General features: G+C 41.2%; 1 protein-coding gene across 1 annotated transcript; it reads left to right on the forward strand.

The window, feature by feature from the left end:
* The first annotated feature begins 820 nt into the window (after window positions 1-820).
* On the forward strand, window positions 821-20964 carry LOC128297051 (uncharacterized). Its single transcript, XM_053032605.1, has 4 exons — window positions 821-1268; window positions 18984-19119; window positions 19794-20304; window positions 20381-20964. The coding sequence occupies exons 1-4, from the start codon at window positions 1196-1198 to the stop codon at window positions 20591-20593; spliced, it is 933 nt and encodes a 310-aa protein (XP_052888565.1). The 5' UTR covers window positions 821-1195; the 3' UTR covers window positions 20594-20964.
* Window positions 20965-21638: the final 674 nt, after the last annotated feature.

The raw sequence follows: 21638 nt of genomic DNA on the forward strand, positions 1-21638 counted from the left end.
AATTTTTCCTTTCTTCAATCCTTAAATGTAATGTAAGTATGACATAAATCAACGTAGTAAACGTCAACGAAAAGGGAATGCAAAGTAAAATTGTTCTACACAATACGACTCATTTTAATTCAATTACTGATTGACACTAGCTGATCCGCCTTTGAACACTGTTTTATCTTATTGATAAAAAATGTGAATAAAACTGAAAGTTTACTCAGAGGACTCAATTGTGAGGGATTACTTCGTTTAAGAAACAAAGCTATAAGAAAATTATACACCCAATACAGTACAGTAGAAATGCCATTCAAAAATTCGAAGGTAGTGAACAGCAAACTAGTGAGTGTATATAGCAATAGCGTGTAAGGAATAGGTAAATTAAACAGCTGTTAGCACAGCCAACAAATAGAAGCAACGCGAAAGCGTTACAACCAAATCGCACGACTTGTCGCATGAACTCGGTAGGCATTGAAAATATAAATATTTCGTCGTGTTCATTTGGCGCCAAAGCAAGAGAGAAATAGCGGTTAGAGCGAGCACTTCGGAATTGTGTACAGCGTTTGGTCAAAGTGTGGCGCTTGGGAAAGCATCGATAGGAGCATTCCCTTAATAACAAACATGAAACTCAGTAACCAGTCTGGTGTCGTTGTGAACGGTTGACAGCGCTGCGTCTTCAAATACACTCAATATCAGTTCCACGTGTAGCACCGACATCTAGCCGAGGCAGCGTAGAAATTTCAAAACATAACGGCTTTTCGGTTGCAATTTATTGGCGTCATTACCGAAGAAATAAAGCTGTTGGTTGTTTGATCACCTTAACGAATAGAAGACTATTCCCGTTTGGCGTTGCAAACAGAGATGGATTAAAGTTTCATTTCACATCGACAACTATATTCGCGTACCAGTGAAGACCGTCAACTATTAGAAGCCATAAAAATAAAAGCTATCGGTGCAAAGCAACATACTAGTAGTTTAGTGACCAATCGATTGAAAATCACATGAATTCCTTATGATTTTCTATCGCTACCAGAACAAGTGTTTAACGATCGTCATGTGAGTGATCCGAATTTATATGGGTATAGTGATACAGAAAGATTAACTACCGATTTAAAGGCCACACCATCGATAAAGTGATTATAAAACGTGATTGCAGTAGCGGAAAGTGTTTGCAGTATTCAACCCAGGATTAGTAAAAGCTTCCTGCAATATGCTTCCTGTCTTAACAGATTTTAGTACATTTTTCAACAGACTTTGCATAGTGGTGACAGTATTTATAACCGGTAAGTGTCAACATTGCTCTAATATAAATGAGAGAACTAATGAACGTTATATGCATCTATGTTAATTTGTGAGAAAAATCTGAAGGCGAATGTATAAGATACACAAATAAGCCTTATCTTATCTTCAGCGTTCATCTGCAACGCAATACACATTATCAACTCAAGCTGGTAAACCGACGGAGTTCATCACACAAAGTGTTAAATATGTCATATTGCCTAAAATCCGGTTCAAAGCTGTTTGAAGGCCTTGACGTTTTTTTGGCAATCCACTGTGGCTCTATATATTGTGTTAAATAAAAAAAAAACTGTTACATGTGATGATGTTTGCATACCCAATTTCATCCCTTCTTTTTTCGACCCCCACATGATTATACCAATGATTTGCGAAGTTGTTTTGGGCCAGCCTCTGCGTAGTTCAGAAAACTTGCTTCTTGAAGACGAATGATAAGTGGGCCCATACTTTGGGGAATTTTGTTTGATACTAGCTAAAAGCTTGTTACACGTGCTAGCTTGAGTGACCATTCAAGAGTTTTATTCGCCAGGCGACAAGTTCATACGAAAGTACTGAAAGTAATCGCTATAACTATTGTTAAGTTTAGTCTACATTCCTCAGCACTAGCACTATTTTATAGAAAAAAGTTGCATTAATTTTTGTCTAAAATTTATTAGTTATTTAATCAATATCAAAAAATAAACAAAGAATCACGATGTTTGAGTGCCTTCCAGTATAAAAGCTCAAGCAACCGAAATTGTAGCTTCCTCCACTAAAATCGAAGGATCGTACGATCAATTGTGTAATTATCATTCGAACACAATCAACAGCTCACGCCACGCAATTCAATTGAGTTAGGAAATCCTACATCAATCATACTTCAACGTCTCCCAATATTCCCATATGTCTTACCTCTTAGGGTATCCCACGATGCGAACGCTTGTGCATTTGAAGCTGATAAGAACACTTATACACATTTTTTTAGCATGATGGTATCTGCACAGTCATATGATCAATAATTTAGCTAAGATCAGTAACGGTGCTAACTAGCTAATGCATTTATATTTTTATAACTTTCTGTTACACTAAAGTTGCTAATTTCTTTAAAGGGATACCTGTCAAGGGAGAGCTATCATTCAAAAAATATATTCTTTTTGGTATATTTTTGTTGTTTACTGTATATATTTTTATTTTTATTTATTGGAAATGTTTACGTAACATATCGACAAACGATCAAACTATTTCAGTTGATCATTAGTTGAAGATTTTGAATCCAGGACATCTGATTCTACTTTTATAAAAATATATAAGGGTATATCTCCCCTTACAAATAAGGAATATTCAAAATTCTACACAAAAACTATAAAAGGAAACACAGAATAATAAAAATTATATAATAATAGCTTATTCTAGTAATAAGTACAACAACATTTAACAATAACGGGATACTTACCGGGATAGCCGAAAAGCCGGATTACTCCGGAGTTTACAACGAATTCTACTCCGGATTAGACATCGGATTACTCCGGATTTGATTTCGGATTGCTCCGGAGACGACTCCCGATTTAAGATACCGTAAGACGACTATTTTTATGGAGTTTCCTTGCGGTTTTCAGCAATACGGACTGATCGTTTTTAATTACTACAAAAAAAAAATTGTTGAGAGCACATAATCGGTCGAATCGAAGCTACAGCCTGTGTTAATCACTGTTTCATTCACTATGATGATTATGAATGAATAATATGTCCTCTACTTCCACCTGGGAGTAGTTACATTCTTTATTTCTCCATATTTAGATTGCAGCTAACGTTCAAACAATGTGTCATTTACTAAGCTTTCTTGGTAGTGGTTTGAAAATTGTTTCACTGGTACACTCACAATATCACACTAAAGCGACACTAAACGTGCCAAAAGCCGACCAGCAATTGGCAATCAGTTTTAATTTCGTTTTCTGGCTAATCGCCAACAAACTCGGTGTCATACAAGCGGATGGTTAAGTCTTTTGCACACCAACTGCCGGTGCCGACTTGAGAGTCATCGACAGACAGTTTTAGCAACGATCATACCTGTATAATCCAAAGTTGACCGCCAGGGCTGCATAATCGAAGTCGTCTGATACTGTTCAATAATGAATGCAAGTCAGTGACCAACAAAAGTTTCAAAAAAAGCGTTTAACGCGAGAAGAAGAAGACTTGTAGCGAAAAGGAAAGGAATGTTGTATGCTGCTGAATGATACCAAACAGCCAATCACAACCCTCCCAGCAAATCGTACGATATAATGACGTCACGCTGTAGCGACTCACCTGAATCAACAGAAAATGTTACCATCGTGTTGGAGTTTAACATAACATCCATAAAACTGCGAAAGGAAGACTCGAAACGTTTGAAGTTGGTTTTATGGCTGAAAATGCGCGCGTCGGCAGTCCCGCTGGGCGAGCTGTGTATTGTTTTCGCTACGCTGTTTTTTCCGTTTTAAATGCTACAGCTTATGCTTTTTAGGTTATGCAGCAAGCCCTTGCGCACCCAGACAGCAGTGTGCAACTTTCGCTAGGTGCGGTATCAGATTTTTTGCACTACTGTTCCAATGCATACCGGTGTGGATATCGGTGAATGTAAGTCCCGACAGCCGTTGGTTGTCGGGTTTCAGTACCGTTCGATTCGTTATGGAACTTGGCGGTACGTATAGAGAAACATATACTTTGCGTTGGTATAGTTTACCGTGGAGGCGGCAAAGCTACCTGAGAACCTAACCACAATGGAGTCAAAGTGTTGCGATACACGGAAAGGTTTACGGAGAGATTATGTAAAAATTAGAACATATGTAAAAAAGCGTTGACATAGATATAATGAATTAGGATATTTTGTAAACTAAAGTAAATTACAAGGAATATTTAAAAGCCCCAAACTTTTTTTTGCTGCAAGAAATGTACGCTTGTTGAACTCTATCGCTCACAATATGGGAATAGGAACATTGTCCCCACCATTGCTCACCGTGCGAAATGTTTAAGTTGCTAAACTGCCTTCACACAAACACCACAATGGTGCTAAAGCTTTATGGAGCGCCCACCTTTCTGATCGGACACGGTGTGCAGGTAGGTTGCTTGTTCCGCTTTTTGGTCAGTCTTCCTTTCACGTCTACCAAGATCTCGCACTTCGTGTTTCGAACGAGTTGCGTGTGGCAAGTTCGATTAATGCTCACCGAAGCGAGACGCCGGTTTGGAAGCTAACAGCAGAAGTTTCGCTGGCCAAGGTCGGTCACAATTACTTACAGGAACCAGATCACTTGTTGATTTAAGCTGTTAGATAGATTAGTTACTAAATCATCCCAAGAGAACGAACCCTATTCTTCCCAATTAGCGTAGAGTTGGAATATGCAGCAGATGAGCAATTCACTTCACAAATTCTTTTGGCCAGAGCTACAGTTTGCCCGAGTGAAGAAGATAAGATAACTGATGTCGTATGACATTCCGTTTTGAGTGAAAAGGCCACTCTCATGGTCAGATAGCTCTCAAAACAAGTTTCTCTGGGTTCCACGCTATTCTTCGCGAAAAAAGTCATCGACCTCATCGAAAGTCATAAATGGTCAAGGAAACAAAACTTTTCTACAGTTTCTGCAGAATAAGTTTTCTACAGAATATAAAAAATCGTATAGGACGACCTTCCAGATCGCGTTGATCGTTCAAATAATGCGTATTTCAGTTCATGTGAAACATCTTGTACGTCTCAACACGTGGCTCCTATTACCCTGATCGGTTTGTTATGATCGATGATCGTACAGCCATGTCGTTCAAACCTGTTACGAAGGTGCGTTCGCTTGTTCGAGGTGGATCACTTCGTTACAAGGGCTGTTTACTTCGATCACGTGTCAGTGTCGGGCACACTCTTCGTATCAGATCTACTGCTCGGGATTATATCACTAGACTAGACTAGACAACAGTTCCTAATATCAACTATAAAAATATCTGCTATAAAAGTATACAAAACATTATTTCGTTTTAGCACCGAAAACAAAACTGTTTTGGATCTAGGGGCGAGAGTTCTAGTAAATATACCTGCCCCAAACTTCTACACCGTATACATTGCGCATTGTTCCGCATCATCATCCGAAGACTTTTCGTTTACTTCCTGCTTTACGCTCAGGTTTACGGTCTTTCAGGGGCGGCGACTTGTTGGTTTTTGTTTACATCTTTCGTTTGCGAAGTGATTGCGACTGAAAATAACCTTCTAACTGCAAACCGACAGCATCACCCCACCGTGCATAAACGCTGTGCCCTCGGAAGCTTTAACCGAGACTGCAAAATAAAACTGCGACGGACCCGGGTGACGAACATGTGGTGTGATTTGCGCAAAAGCAACCACATCTTGAATGAAGGATGGCAAACTTGAGGCAGTTTTCGCTTACAATAAGTGTTGACCGTGCATTTTTTTTTTCATTCTCCCAGTAGCTTCCTAGTGTGTTATTTCATCTCATTATTTTTTCCATTGATCATCACTGCTTGATTGCCATAATGATGCAAATATAATGAGAATATACAAAACCTTCAATGATCCCTATGTTTTCGAGCGGTTCAAAATAAAACCAAAAATAAAAAAATTGATTACTGACGTCAATGCTATCAAACGTTTGTAAATGGTTTAATTTTAAAATTTTCGATAATGTCTACAAATGTATTGATCGTTTTCATTACATTCCATCACTCATGCTCAGGAAGCTCAAAGAAAATATTCCAACCGGAAAAAAGATTGGCTACGGAATAACCACCGAGTAATGACCGCATAAAAAAAAACTTCGTTGAGAAAATCTACGGCGTCAATCATGCCAATTGAGTTTAATTGAATTAATTCAGCGTGTCCATATTCTCATCACCCATGAGGTACAATGCGAAGAAACTACGTAGTACGCGTAAGGTTTCAACAACAGCCGCCAGTTTGGCGTGTACGTCAAGCAGGTCATTGGTTTGGCATTGACCCGAAAAGAAAACCGTAACTGTCAAAAATGCAACCGCCTTGTTGCCGCATTCCAGACCCTTTTTTGTGGGCTCGACCACAAAAGGCTCCAATGCGTGAGGAGTACAGCTGCACCGTTCCTTTCTGCTATCTGTCGGGCTTCACCCTGAGCCATTCCAGAAGTACTGCAGTCGACGCGGGCATTTGCGTCAATGAACGATTACTTGTTAAGTTCTTCAACCAATCGAAATGACGACGAACGAAGGTACTCAAAACAAAATTCATCAAAAACTGTGTGAGTACAAACACCCTTTACGTCGAGGGAGAATCCCAACTCATTGCTATCCTCTTACCAGAACTGAGAAGACCTCTGAAGAAGACATTACGTCAATGATACTTTTGCTTACCTGGTTTTTCTGTCCATTCGGAGTCAGTTTAATCCGGTTCGTCTTTCTACGGGCATTCGATCATCCATGCGTCAGGTGTATTCACCTAACCTTGCACGTGGAATCCGTTGGAGTGTGCGCCTACCTATAAGTGTGTGTGCAATCGTGGACGAGCCCCCAGTCTTGATTGGTGGAAACACATCGTACGATATTTGTGTGACCGACATGCACACACTCACACACCATCTCGTTACGTTACCCCACTTCTTTTTATCATATAGACGGAATAACGCGTGTGCATGATGCACAGTGAAGTTGTATAGCGGAAAAGTGTGTTGAAGCACGATCGGGCCCGTACGACTATTGAAACGATGCTTTAATTAGATGGCAGCGACGCGCCAATTTGAATTTAGTTGCAGTCCGATGCACATCGGAGATCAACTCATCAACTCGCCACGCTGTTTCGTGTTCGCTACAGCGTGGATCGGATCGGTATGTTTTTGACCACGAGAAGATCGCACTGTGAGCTCCAACGTTGCATGGTAATGAACTGATCGCGCCGTGAGTTCCAACGTTACACTGTGACGTCTCGTTGGTGGGATGCAACATCGCAGTAGGAAGAGCACTGCAAAATTTAAAACCATTGGTGGACTTGACCTACCTTAACGTCTGCTTGGATTGCATTGTACGTTTGAGATGAAGGGCTTCAGATAATAGAATAGACGGATTATTACAAATTAAAGTTTATTGTAAAACAATTATTTCTAATAGAAGAAAATAATTATTTCATTAACTTCTTCTCAAATATTTGATGTTGTTTTTCTTCTATGTTAAGATTATGGTAGCTGAAAATAACGCTTTAAACAATGTTACAGTCTAGTTATTAGAATTGAATAGAAGTTAGCGTTATTAATCAGAGTCAAACTTATAATATTTTAATTTTATTAGTTATTTATTTTATTCTTTCACTAATATCCAAATACATAGTCTCAGGGTCAACCTGACTTAATTTAACTTACTCTTATCGGTAAACTGTCTCGTCATGTGGATCGTCTTATCGAGTAATTATTGTGTAATGTCGATTTAATCGCATACCGACTGGTTGAACCGGTTTAGCCAGTTTCAGTTGTCGACCGTAACACCTATATTTACAATTACAATCCCTTCCGGGAGATATTAACCCACTAATCCATCGATTTAAGTCGCTTAATTAATCGTTGCGAGTATTTATGGCTTATCTTGCCGCAATGAAAACAAGCAAAGCTTTTACTACTATTGTTGTTATTGTGCCTTGATTCAGTTCCTACGGGACGGTTGAAACGTTGTCATTCCTTCGCAGTGTGCTGGGAAGGAAGGTTGCAATAGGAACAGCTCGTCCGTACCACCTGATATAATTAGAGCACGCTCAGCAAACCAGCTTGTCTGAGCGACGTCCTGCAAACAACTACTGAACGTAGGAGAGTGAAACGATGGATGGAACTATTTTTAAACCGAAACCAATTTTGTTATAAGAGAAAAAAAACACACTGTTCACAGTGAAATTTTGTACATGAAGTGAATGATTTGCGATGACATGGTTTTGACAAGGGGCTGTAGACTATTGGCACGGTGAAAATTCTGACCCGATGGCGTAGGTTAGGGTTGTATAATTTTCACAAAAATCCGGAATTCGGTTGTCGCACCAGTAAACAGGCCTGTCTACGCCGTGGAGTGGGACAAAGTTCAGTTTTATCACAATTTTTTCTAGCATGCCGGTTTACGTCACATCGTATTGTGTTTTGCTCCTTGATTGGTACACATATGCAACTTGAAGCACGTGTACATACGTCGTTTGTCCGTGTAAACCGGTGCTAATTGAACTGTTTGTGCGAGAGAAAGAATCTAATAGTAATTGATTGCTAATTGATTTGATTAAGAGGACGGAAAGAGAAAGAGCACAGTTTTAATCTTAAACCGAATGATAAAAAAGTGTTATTCAATTTTGTCTATAGGGGATTTGCTTACTTCTAATACTGTAAACAGTTTTGTGCTATTTTTATACTTTTCCTTTCAATATCGTGCAGCCAGCCGAGAGAAACTGCCAGAAAAGCGCATGTGATGCCGTATGCCAGTATTAATAGCCTTCGAAGACAGCGAATCATTACATGTGGCCTAGTTTTTAATTTTGCATGACAGATCGTTCTGCAACATTGTACGTGTGGGAACGGTTCGCAAGGATTCATTCCATTTCATAATGTTTCCATTTAAAACTATACTAGTGCATTGAAATAGTGAAAATTATCGCTTTGCTTAACCAACGTTTTGGTCCATGGTGATGAAAAATGGTTTCAATTTCAGCTATTTGAATATCGCTTTGGGCATCTGGTGCAGAGGGAAGAGTCTCTGCTATACTTTTGCAGTAATAAATTTAATAAAATTTATGAAAAAAGCTTTTCCCAACATAAATTAAATGCTCTTTCACTTCAAGAAACCAGATTCGTCTTCAAACATCTAGTTTAAAATCCTTTTTTAATAAGAACAGTCTCCCTTTAAGTAGTTTATTATGCCGTAACACATCAACGAGCACGTATAAGCGCACATTTTGCATTCAGCGAAAGTCTTCAAACAATAAAGAGTACGAAGCAATTGTTTCTGGTGCTCCCATGCGAATGTGCTGGGCTACGTTTTATGCTTATAGTTCGTTTGAATGCAACTGACACTGTGCACCTTGCACGTTAAAGGGTGTTGAAAGCGAAACGATGAGTAAAACATTGAAACGGCGCTATTCATTTACACCGACAAGAGAAAGGATTTACAGGTTTTTTTCCATATTGCTGAGCTTACCGATTCATTCAATAGGTCCTCGATGGTTTCTCGGACCATTTGAAGGCCATCCCATTATACTGTGTAATGGGCATAGTTTATATTCTTTATCCTAGCAATGTTTCTTCCATCGACTTTAAATATGGTAGCGATGCTTGTTACATACGCCCTCGTTAAACAGATTTCAGCTCTTCTACTCGTCATTTCTATAAAGTATGTCCGCCTACATCCTTGGCTCGAATTGGAAATAGATTAGGGAACTGATCGTATCGCAAAGGATAATTAATGCACACAACCAGCCTTGATGGTACGCTGGATGCACGTTTACACTATAATTCTCACACGGTGAAAAGTGAAAAGCCCTACGCTCCCGAACAGGTGTCAACAAGTGGGAAAACAGACGCCCCTGGCGCGTGTATTTGCCTCGTACCGATAATAAAAGGTGCTGTTTCCTCGGTATGCTAAGCGTTTCAATGTGGTACAAATTTAACGGAAGCAAACCCCATCCTGGCAGATGTGCTACAGACGGTCATGGTGCGGCTAATGACAATTAGATTGAAATTACTACAAATTAATCGCATGCTTGAAATGTTCGCGTGTTAGGATGGAATGTTGCTGCCGACTGGAAACAATGCCGCAGCAACGCAATGGTTGATTTGGACGCTATCCGCTGTGTTTTTTGGGTCGGATGGAATGTGCTTCTGCACAGTTTAATATACGTTTGAAGAGAACATTCAATGGTCGGTGCTGACTGGTCGAAGTATTAAAGGGAGGAGACAAGTGTTCGGCATTCTGTGAAATACTGGGCGTCTCCATTCGATGGTCAAATTGTCTGCGTGGTTGGGTCGGAGAGAAATTCTTCGAATGGATGAGCAGACTGCACGCTACAAATAGTTGTGTTATTTCAAATCACTTTTATACCATCAAAGCAGCAAAGTTGTATAAGCAAATTGTGATAAAACCCGAACGATATTTAAAACATAAGAATGTTAATGGAAAACAATCCTGCCCTGAAATGTTTTCATCTGCTAATGTGCCTAAAACTCTTTTTAATGTACAGTTTTATGGGTTTTAATCCTCCTAATAGGATTATTTTGACATTGAAAAAAAAAATCACTGCAATGCCCTTGTGCATCTCGTGTGTTGCAGGGTGATTACAAGTAGAGCAAAAAGGTGCAAACACTTGGCACTCCGCTTCTGGAAAGGATTAAAAATTAACTCGTATCCATTTTTAGCACAAATAATGGAGCAAACAAAGCACAGAAAATTATCGTTAGCACCGGTCATGGATTAATATCTGCAACGCAATTGGAACGCAAACCGCTTATGAAGGGAATGAAAAAGAAAAATAAACATCTCGTTTTCACACCCCCTACTCCAGCGTGACGCAAACCCCAAAAGCGACCATTCGTTACAATTTGCTACACGACGACACCTTGACGATTCAAATCCAAATCCTTCTCCACCCACCCCCATCGGGGTTCCCTACACTCCCCCAATGCTCATCCCTTCCGTTTCGCATGATGTGGCAAATTAATAATTTATGCATTAAGTTTACATCCTGCACCTGCAGCAAACGGTACAAAGTGGACGAATTTTGCACCAAGCGGTCGCACTATTGCCGTGCAGGAACATGGTGCTGAACTAGCACGGTAAGGATAATCCAGGCTAGGTGAAAGAAGCGAGAAAGAAAAGCCGTTTCGCAGCAGACCGACGACCGTTGCGCGATGGGTTCACTCTGTCGACATGTACATCCGTTCGCCGGTGCTGAGAGCCACATGTGTTTCCGGCTCTGTTTTGCCTCTTCCGGTACGGGTAGGGACCGGGCTGAGATTTCGCGAACCAAACCAGTACTGGACAGGTTCTTGCATTGTATTGTTAGTAATTTTGATCCATTTCATCAACATAAATCCTTGTCCGTGGTGTGATTTTTTTTCTCTCTCACATCGAATGCCATTACTCAACCATTCATATTGTAAAAGAAATTATTTTAAACAGTGTTGCGCAAATTGCTTAGGTTCATTAAAATGGTTAAAGGTTAAGGGAAACATTTATTTATGCATCTCGTTTTTATTCGCTCCATTCAATGCTTTTTTTTTCGTTTTCCCACCATACACGAAATGGTGATGAATAGCTAATCGTCATGACTCGGCACTAAAAAGTGAGTTGGAGTGTAACAAAAACTCCATTTTTTTTTGTTTTGTCAGTGTTCATCACAACTTCGTAAAGTTTCAAAGTAATAGGCTTGTCTGTGCTGTGCTTCACCGGTGCTGCGTTGTCTTGGTGTTTGCAACTAAACGAAAACAACAAAAAATGGCTTAAAAAAGATAGAACCGAACGGCAAGTAAAAACCATAATCACCAAAACGGAAATGGTTTACGCCAGGGCGAAAACGATTAACATGCAACCCTGTTTTGAGCCTCGCTACTTCGAAGGTGAGTGTGGTCTGTTCGAAGTTGGTGAAGCGCTACCCTTCAACCCAGCTGTGGCAGGGTTTGTGCGGTAGTTTGGCTGCGATCTGAAGATCCGGATGAGAGCAGAATGTGAAAACATATCCATCCTGTTATTCGAACGTTGTACAGGTACGGGCTGTAAAAGGATGACATGGACGGAACCGGGTAAAAGTTTTCTAGTTTGTGGTTTTTTTTATTTAGCCCCATACTACCCTTTGGAACCGGACATGTTTTATGCAAGAAAGCCAGAATGGGGATACAAAAAAAAGGAATACTAAAATGGTTAGCTAGACACAGGAGAAAAAAAAGCCGGTAGAATTAAAAGCGGAAGGAAGTGGGAAAAAATGAGATGTCGGTATTAAAACGATCCTGTTTGCCCGTTAAACCGTTACTTGGTTTTAACGTCATTCGAGTAGCGCCTGAATGTAGATTTTTCATTCCACTTTCCAGTTGGCGTGAGGCCACTTTTCATCGCAATGGATTAAGTCACGCTGTAGCTGATCCTTGCTGGCAGCAGCAGCCAAACGGGCGAAGAAAGGTAGGAACCAAACAAAAACCCGTAACACAATTCCAATGGGGAAATGGCTACGATCAAGCGTTAATTCTTGTATGTTGTGGATGATGTTCTTTTTCTTTTCGTTTGCAAAACTAGATGCAAGGGAGCTATCGGTAGGTGTGAAATGGATTGCTCCATCGTATCATAAATATTATAGGCGAAGTTTGTTGCCTAATTAGATTGTGGTGTTGTGCGGCTTACCATTCTCTTCTGCTGGCCTGTTTTCACTTTATAGATCAAATCACCCGATATCAAGGATTACAGCAGGTGCTTAATGGGGTTAAAGGTATTATAACCGTTCTATCCCCCACGAAACCGGTTACGAAAGCTGACCTCAATTACACGACTCATTCTATTTCGGAGCAAACCCCTTCTTTTCAAGGCCAACTTCCGCGTAAAACCGCACCATTGTGCGGTTCGCATTGCCAGCGTTGCCAAAGTTCAACACGACAAAACAGAAAGACAAACAATTTTGCCACCCCCAGTTGCACGTTGCAGGTTAGGTGCAAAAGTTTTGTTCCCCAAAAACTACGCCTGGTATTCAAATTGCAGTGCTACGGTTTGTTGAGGCGTCTTGAATCGTTTCATTGCAGCGTCACCTGAAAAAGCCCTGACCTGCGGTGGTTGCTTTTAATCACATCACCGTAGTTGCGTCAGTTTATCCTTTGGAAACTCGGTTACGACCTGCACTGGATTGCGCTACCATTATCCGGGATCAACCGGGATGTTGCCAGTGATATACAAACATACAAACAGACCAGTTTTTGAAGCCAGAAGAAGGTGGCACAAGATCCTTGCATTTAAATGTATTTCGCATCTAACCGTTTGTTTGGTTTGCTGTTCGATATGCAACCACAAGCTCGGTGTCCGTTTCACCGCACAAGCAACACCGCATTAATGGAAGAATGGTGTGCAGTTTGCATACCGCTAGGCGCATTTGTCCTTATGATGCGCTCCGAAACGCTGGACCGCTGGGTGGCGGAAAGTTTTCCTCGGAAAAAGAAATGAAGCAACAAAAGCGGGTGAAAGTGGGCGAGTGACTTTTCCACCCACAACACACCCGGCCACGGAACCCCCTGTGCGCGGTAAAGCAGATGCGGCGATTTAGACGACCCGCCGGACTCGGTGAGCGATTTGTTTGCGGTGTATGGTGCAATTGATTTAAATTCTACTGCTCCATTGTAAAAGTAGCTTCCGCCGGGAGTCGTTGCCAATAGGGGGCCAAAACCCGTGACGGACAATCGGTATGCGAACGGGAGACTTCATGATTTTCCCCGATAACGTTCGATACTGAAGCCGAACAGTGTGCAAATGTTTGTCCTCAGCTGGTCTATGGTCCGGTGCACAACAACGAGGTGGCGCATAGGGGGAGGGTATCAGAAAACGGGACGTTGTTTGTGTTTGTGCAACGATGCAAAGGATGAACTTTGTGGTCAGTTTCGTTCGATCGTGGCTGAAAGTATCGGGAGGACAGGCGTTTGTGAGCAACATATTAAAGCGTTCCCAGCCGTACCGAAGCCAAGGACCGGCGAGGAGTTTCTCGGCGTAGAGGGCGTGAGGGCACGCCTGGTGCAGGGCAAGCACGCTTGACTAGTTTGTTGTAATTGTCCCTTGACGATGGTGACGTGATTTGCGATTCAATTGCAATCCAACTCCTTTACCGGCCCGGTTTCGCAAATGCAACATTTGCCCATCATTCGTGCATTAGCGTGATGGCATTGAATATGCAAAACTATCTGTCCAACGTGAATATTTCTGCTGCTTCCACTTACCACTTACCTCCCAAGCTCTCCACCAAGTCACCCCACTAATCCATGCGTGTGGTAAAGGAGGCACGGTGGTGACCATCGGTACGCAGACTGACGGTACCTTGATGGTCATATTTTATACGAAATCAAATGAACTGAAGCCGATAGTCGATGCACGTTGATTCAATGGGTCGTGTTAAACGCGTGTGTTTACTCTTCGGTTTGGTGATCAACCTGTCAAACCGAGCGTGCGATTATGTTGCAAACTAAGCTGATGAGCTCTGGTGCACTAATGACCTCGTCTAGTTTGGTACATTTTTGCCATCTATACTTTTTTTTTATTCATTAGTTCCTGTTCTGCGGTCATGGTCGGGGCAATTATTTTAAAATGTAGAGTAGTTGTTTGCGCAGCGGTCAGCGGTGGTAGCGGTGATGATTAGATGGTGTTTTGTTTGGACAAGCTGCACCAATCTACCAAAAAACGTAAACATGTTTCGAAAATGTGTTTGATGTCGGCGTTATGATAGATTACATTTTTACGAGCTTTGTTATGGTGTGATTTGGTAATTGTTAAAAGAGCACCAACATGTTCTGGTGTTACTTCTATTTCATAGAAAATTTTTAATGCTCTATGTTGATAACCTAAAAAATAAATAGTGAAAATTACTTTTGATCGAATCAAAGTATGCTTTTTGTGTCAAAATGTCGTTCGAATATCCATTGATGAATCTATTTGCATATATTTAGGCGCTTTAGTAAAAAATCTGAACTGTATTATGTTATCTGAAGAACATATCTACTGTAAACGAGCAATTAAGGCATCTCATGCTTGGAAAAATAGTTTCAAGTGTTCATCATTGATATTAAACATCACGTAGAAAGAGCTATTCAAAGGTTATTATTTGAATTCTAATAAGCGAATATATTGATTGATTTTCAATGTATTATTTTAACATCAAACAGTTTCCTCGGCCACCAACAACTTGTTGGTGAAATGAAAATGTTTGAACAAATGTGCTTGCGCGTATTTTGAAAGGATGGTTCATGTATGGTACGAGGCAGTACGTGTGAATGTTTGTGTGTTGTCGTTAAAATTATCAGCCAAAATGAGCCTTTCTATGGTAGGACTTCAGTAATTAAAATCACCCCAACAACCATTGATACATTAATCTACTTATAACCATCCTTACGCCCGGTAATTGAAACAGGCACGAGCACAACGCCTGTTGGCCGGCCGGTTAGTGGTATATTTTCTATCTGAAGAACTCGCCAAAGGGGATTGTGCTTTTTTTTTAACATACAGCGAACACCAAGGGGCTAACGCATGGTGACGAGTGTTGTGACGAGCGCGAGACAAACGTTTGCTTCGGAAATGGCCGCACTCTGATGGCCGTACAGCAGGGTTCTACAGCATGGGGTTGAGTGCAACAAAGTTCCAACGTTTTGTGCCATTATGTTGTGCATTCGTGAAGCGTGTGTGTTTATGTGTGTGTCTGTTGTGTCCATATTGCATATTAAATTTCCGCATCATTTTAATTTTACTCCACTGCACAAGTCACTGCACGACCCCGACCGATGGGGCAAACATTTGGGGTGAGAAAAGGTAAGCCGTGGACTCACATAATTGCAGCAGATCACTGCTGCTCAGCGCACACTTAACAGGCCCGGTGAAGCACTGCCCGGTTAAGGATATGCCATATTGAGGGTACATTTCAACCCAGGCTCATTGCAATTCGTCGCATTCACAGGTTTCGCAGAGATGTATGTGGTCTCTCGCCTGTGTAGCTGCGTTTGTGGCCGTTGCTGTTCTGTTCTTTTTTTCGGCGGTAGTCCCCAAACAGGTACGGCCACTGGCACGGCTCGATATTTCGCCAACAACTTCCCGTGGGGTGCATCCGCTATGTTTCGTGCTGAATATTCATTAATAATGGTTGCAGTTCATCGCTGCAAAACGGGCCGTTTTTCCAGTGCTGTCTGTACAAAAAAAATGTACACGAGTGGAAAGCCGAAAGATCGACGCAGTGGCACCAACCGAGGCCTTGCTCCACGCGCCAGAGAAACGGTTTGGGGTAAAGCAGGCTACACCCGGCCACCGGTTCGGGGCCAGCGACCTAGACGGACACTCGGGGAAAAGCTGGGTGCATGCGGATTGCATACGTTGCTGGGGCATTGTTGCGAAAATTTAAATAAATGATAGCAGCATGCTTAAGCCGGACGTACGGGTTTGTAGCTGTCGGGATCTTGATCCTGTGTGCAAAAGTAACTGCAATGGACCGCGTCCAAAGATTCATGGAAAAGGGACGAATTTTTTTTTTGTGGATTCAACAAGGGTAGAAAAATAATTTACTCCGTTTCGAAGCAGGGTAAGGAGGCACCGGTAATCGACCAAACGACGTGCAATCTGCCTGACCAAGCCAGAAACCGAAACTGAATTGTTACCGTTCATCAGCATCAGCGGCAGTAGTCTCCGAAGAAACCCGCAAACGATGGAAAGCAAAGCACAGCTCTAGTTAAGAGTGCGGCTGAGAAAAATAAAGGGAAAAACGTAACACCCCAAGGAAAGCATCTTCTGCTCGTGCAAACGAAGCTTCTTTGCGGTAGCTTGCTGTGCCCGCCTTACCGCACACAAATTATAATGCAACACATTATCTGTCAAACGATTCCACCAAGGATTCGCGTCCGCTTCCCTCCGGTATTTCGTGTGAAGTGGCGAGAATCATTTGCATTTGTTGCGCCATTATTACCGCGCGAAGGTGTGACGGGCACGAAGCTCAGCAGAAGGATAATCGTAAACCGTTTTTGCGGGATTCTTGAGGTGTTGAGGTTGACCGCTTGCACTGAAGCGGTTTGAGATGGTGGCCGTGCAGAATTTACGGAAAATGGAGATTTAATTGAAAAGCAATGATTGTTGGCTGGTTTAAATTAACGGTACGGGGGTGAATTGAAACAGACGATAATGATCGTTACAGTTGGAAAATCTTATCCATTGTACGAGTTTTACCCAACGACCATTTAGTTAACCTTTTTCGTTATGAAATAGATAACTCTTGAATTACAAATAGTATGTGCAGTAATAAACTTTGTTTAAAATATATATAAACTTATAAATAAAATTAATCTTTAAAGAATTTGAAATAAGCGATTAAATTAAAGAAGAAAGTTTTAAATATTAGAAAAGCCTTTATTATATGATTTGATAATATTCTGCATATTGCATATTGGCTGGCAATTTAAAAAAATTATATATTCAGAAAATAATTTAATTTGCTTCGCATCACCGGGGGCAGCCGATGGTGTATTGGTAGCGGCGCCGCGATCTTCGCACGATAGGACCGGTTCAAAATCCCATTCGGGCCAATTCTCCGTAGCAGTGACTGATTATCCGGCTACGTGGTAAAATTAAATCGGTACGGCCTCGGCCGATCTAACGAATAAAGGAATATAAAACTGTATTTGATTTCAATTTAAGAAAAATAACATTAGTATGTATTCATTCGTATTTTGAACCTGCAATCCATTTGTTACGTTATGTTATAATAAACTGAAAAATTCTAATTGATGTGTAGTAAGCAATAAAAAACACAGTATATAGTATAACAATGTAAGGATTTTCATGTATTTACTCGAAATAATTCTTACATCTTAGAAGATTTCCTACAATAATCCATTCTAACGTTTCTGTATTATGTTGGCAGGTTTTAGATACAAATTCTGTCCTTATTCTACGTACATCTGTGCCAACATACATTGACATTTGTTTTGTGATTGCATTCTTTTCCATATTTTTGATTACGTGTACCGAATCAGCAAAAGATCGGATTGCTTTCCGATCTACGAAATTGTGCAATCGGAACCTTCGCCCCGGATGCCACCAGATGAGCGTTAATGATGGAGTTTGATTTCTTTCATTTTGCTTCTCTTCTTGCAATGTCTTCGAAAGCAAATAGGAGATAAAAAAAAACCCCTTTGAGTCATCATCGAACTGCAACAACCGAACGACGTCAATAGATTCAGATCAGATAGAAGATTTTAAAAGGAAAAATGTGTTATGTTCCCCGAACAAAACCATGAGGTGCCATAATTTGCAAGAACTTATTGCACTTTTCTTTTTGGTGGATCTTCGGAAAAAATCCATTCCAAGAATCGCGAATGAAAGTTGGACAGTGTGTATCCCATTCCAACTGGTGGAAGAAACTTTGCAACCATCATTTATTTCTTCGGTCATGTCCAACGACCATCCGTTTATTATGCGTTCGGTTAAAAACTCCACATTATCGAAGTCAAAGTTGCAACCCGAAGAAGTGGTAGAAGCGAAAAGTTAAAAAAAAAACGATGAAATTTCCTATCAAATCTTGGTCAAGCGTTGCATAGAAGCATAGTTTGTTGCCATGTTTTCCTTTCCTGGGTATTCAAACTAAATTCACAACGGCCACATCGATCCGACACTATTCTTTGGGTAGGGAGGAAAACATCACCCCTTGCTAAATGAATTTTTAATTTGAAAAACTTTCCACCGCTGGACCACAATCAAACGCGACTGAGGAGGTGGTACATTTCCCCTTAGGGGGGCGTGTAGCGGGGGATGGATTGTAGGAAAAATTCTTTCGATGAATTTACACTTTGAGCGTTATTTTTTGACATGCATTTTAATTGGTTCGTTCCACTGCTTTCAATTTCTAATTTTCATTTTTCTCTGTTCTCTTTCCATGGGCTTTTCATGCGACTGTCCTGACGGTGTGCTGACGGTGTGTTCTGGTCTTCCGCAACGTTAAATGACCACACAACGGTACCATGGTATACCCCCGCAATGGGATTTGTCCGGTCTGGCAGTGAATCTTGGACGAATACGGGCCGATAACTGTGGGCAGGAGGAGCTGACCAAGTGTGCCCGTCCGTTCCAAGTAATACAATCGACGACGGATCTGTCCATAGCGACGAAAAAGGAGGATCTGGATAAAATATGCCCGTAAGTTTACGTTTCGCTAATAAATTGTAGTTAGTTGGTCGTGTTCCTTCTCGTTCGTCCGTTCTCGGCACATTTCGTTAGTTAAATCTTGCCCATTGTTCCGCACATAAATCATTCCCTTAGCGCCGCTGGACTTATGGCGGATGTAACGAAGAGCAATTAACACGAAGTGTCATAGCAGATTGTGGAGTGTGGGCTCAGACTTTTTAGTTGGAAGGTGTTAATACGAGGGAATTATAAACCGAAAAGTTCTTTTGTGCAATCGCAAGAAGATTAGTTGGTGGACGAGATTTGGTGTTTTAAATTTGTCATTTGGGGTAAACTGCACATTACACATTCATTTCAGTTTTTCATGTAACCTCAATAAATTTGTGGCTTGTTAAAATGGTCAACAATGTGTGTCTGTTTTTCCCTCTTCCAATAGCAGAAAATTGAGTTCGATACGTGCCAGAGCATTTGGTAGGCCGGTGACATAAGGAATCGATCGATTTAATAGCAACTTTAAACGCAATCATTGCATAGACATGAACGAAAATCAGGACAAATTAAAACCTGCATTTTAGCCATCCACGGCTAGACAGTTACTTTAGAAAATAAATATGTTTCTGACCTCGTACGTCGTTCCAATTCTAATTTCACTATTGTCTCGTTTTACATGAATTGTATCATTTCAGTGATCTAAATAATGGGCTACACTGTATACGCAGCTACACGCGACGTTGTATGACCCTGGAGCAGCGCAACCGATTCAACAAGCTGTACAACGGAACTAACCAATTCGTGCGAGACCTTTGCAATGAGGGTGACTACCAGCGCGAATTCCTTTCACACGCACCCTGCCTACAGTTGGTCCGACCGGACTATGAAGTTTGCGGACGACGGTACCATCACACCGTAACGGCAATAACGCAACAGTTCCAGCCCGAGGATCACCAACACCAGCATCATCACGGACACCAGGGGCCGCAACAGACGGACGGGGAGTTAAGTGATCGCCAGCACGAACGGCGCCATCGGAACCATCGGACGGCCAGCCGCACCGATGAGGATGACGTGCTGAGGGTGTGCTGTTCGTTCATGGAGTATCTCGATTGTTCGGAATCGGCAGCCAGAAATACGTGCGGTCGCGATACGGCCAGGTTCACACGCGGCTTCTTGGACAAGATGTCGTCGACGTTAATCAAGGTGTGTAGCGAACGGAACGTTGTTGGAACTCCCGGCTTGACACTAACTTAATGTGTTGTGTTTCTATCACTTCCAGATGTACTGTGAGGATTACTACAAATCAAACAAATGTCCTTCAATGTACACATCGTCGTCCAGCAGTCGTTGGAGTCAATTACACAGTGCAATACTCCTTCTGGTTCCCACGATCATTAGCTCCATCAGCAGCTGGTCTTCCTTCTGGTGGACGTTTCGATCAGACGCTGCGTTACGGTTACGAAAATGTAACGTTCCAAGCGTTATTCTATAAAATTATCAAACAGCTTAATACCTGCTTTCGCTGGCTATTGTATCATTCGAGAATATTCAGCTAATGTAATTTAGTATAGTATAGCACATAGAACTAATTCGGATTCACTCACTTTCCGTATTATCTCGGCATAGGTAGCAATCGTATCTCCGACGAGGCATTACACATAAATTGTTTCATTCTTGTCTGTTTAGTTAATTTAAAAAAAAGGCAAAGCCGTTATCTTAAGACGTCACTATTACATAAAATGACAAATTAATTTTAAACACCCGAATGATCCGTGCCCGTAGTTCCCCTTCCGTCGCACCATGATTGGCAAATTGGACACAATACAGGCAATGGGGCAGGGCAATCGTTTGAATTGTGCTCTCCATCAAATGCTAGCGCGTCGATCAAATTCGATCGTGAAGATGTCACTATCGCGGCTAGAATCGACCTTAACTACAATTCTGTTTCCACCCGTTGTGAACTTGCAGCACTGATGGGTGCAATTAGGGTTAATTTATTTATTAGAAATGGTCGGTGCTGCGGTTCGTCGTTGGGGTTGGCAAAAAAAGGCAAATAGCAAAATCAATAGAATTGAGGAAAATCAACATGCTGAATCATCAGACAACAGAGATCGCTAGGCCGGTTATCGTTTTACAGCAAAAGCCGACTAGCCCGTAGTTTTGGGTGGCTGCTATCCTTCCACACATGTGTTATAACATATGCCAGATACCGAAGATGTAGATAGTATTCTAGTTAATGTGTTACAGTTACAAACAGTGTAGATCAGAGTATGATTCTGTTAGTTGCTACCGATCATTTCTCTTCTAGGCATAATCAAACGTAACGATAGCTTTGATCAACAAAATTGTAAAGTAAGTAAAGTTACTCGTTTCATTAGGCAATTGGAAAAGCGAGTTGGGGCACGGAATATCTTGAATATTGTCGTTAAATATGAAATCAACATAAAACTTACGCAATAACAAGAAAATATAAATTATCCGTCAAATCATTCACTGAGGCTGTGTTTTACTTATTGATCGCTGACTAAATTTGTATT

The sequence above is a fragment of the Anopheles moucheti genome, chromosome 2 (genome assembly GCF_943734755.1).
Source record: "Anopheles moucheti chromosome 2, idAnoMoucSN_F20_07, whole genome shotgun sequence".
Lineage (NCBI taxonomy): Eukaryota > Metazoa > Arthropoda > Insecta > Diptera > Culicidae > Anopheles > Anopheles moucheti.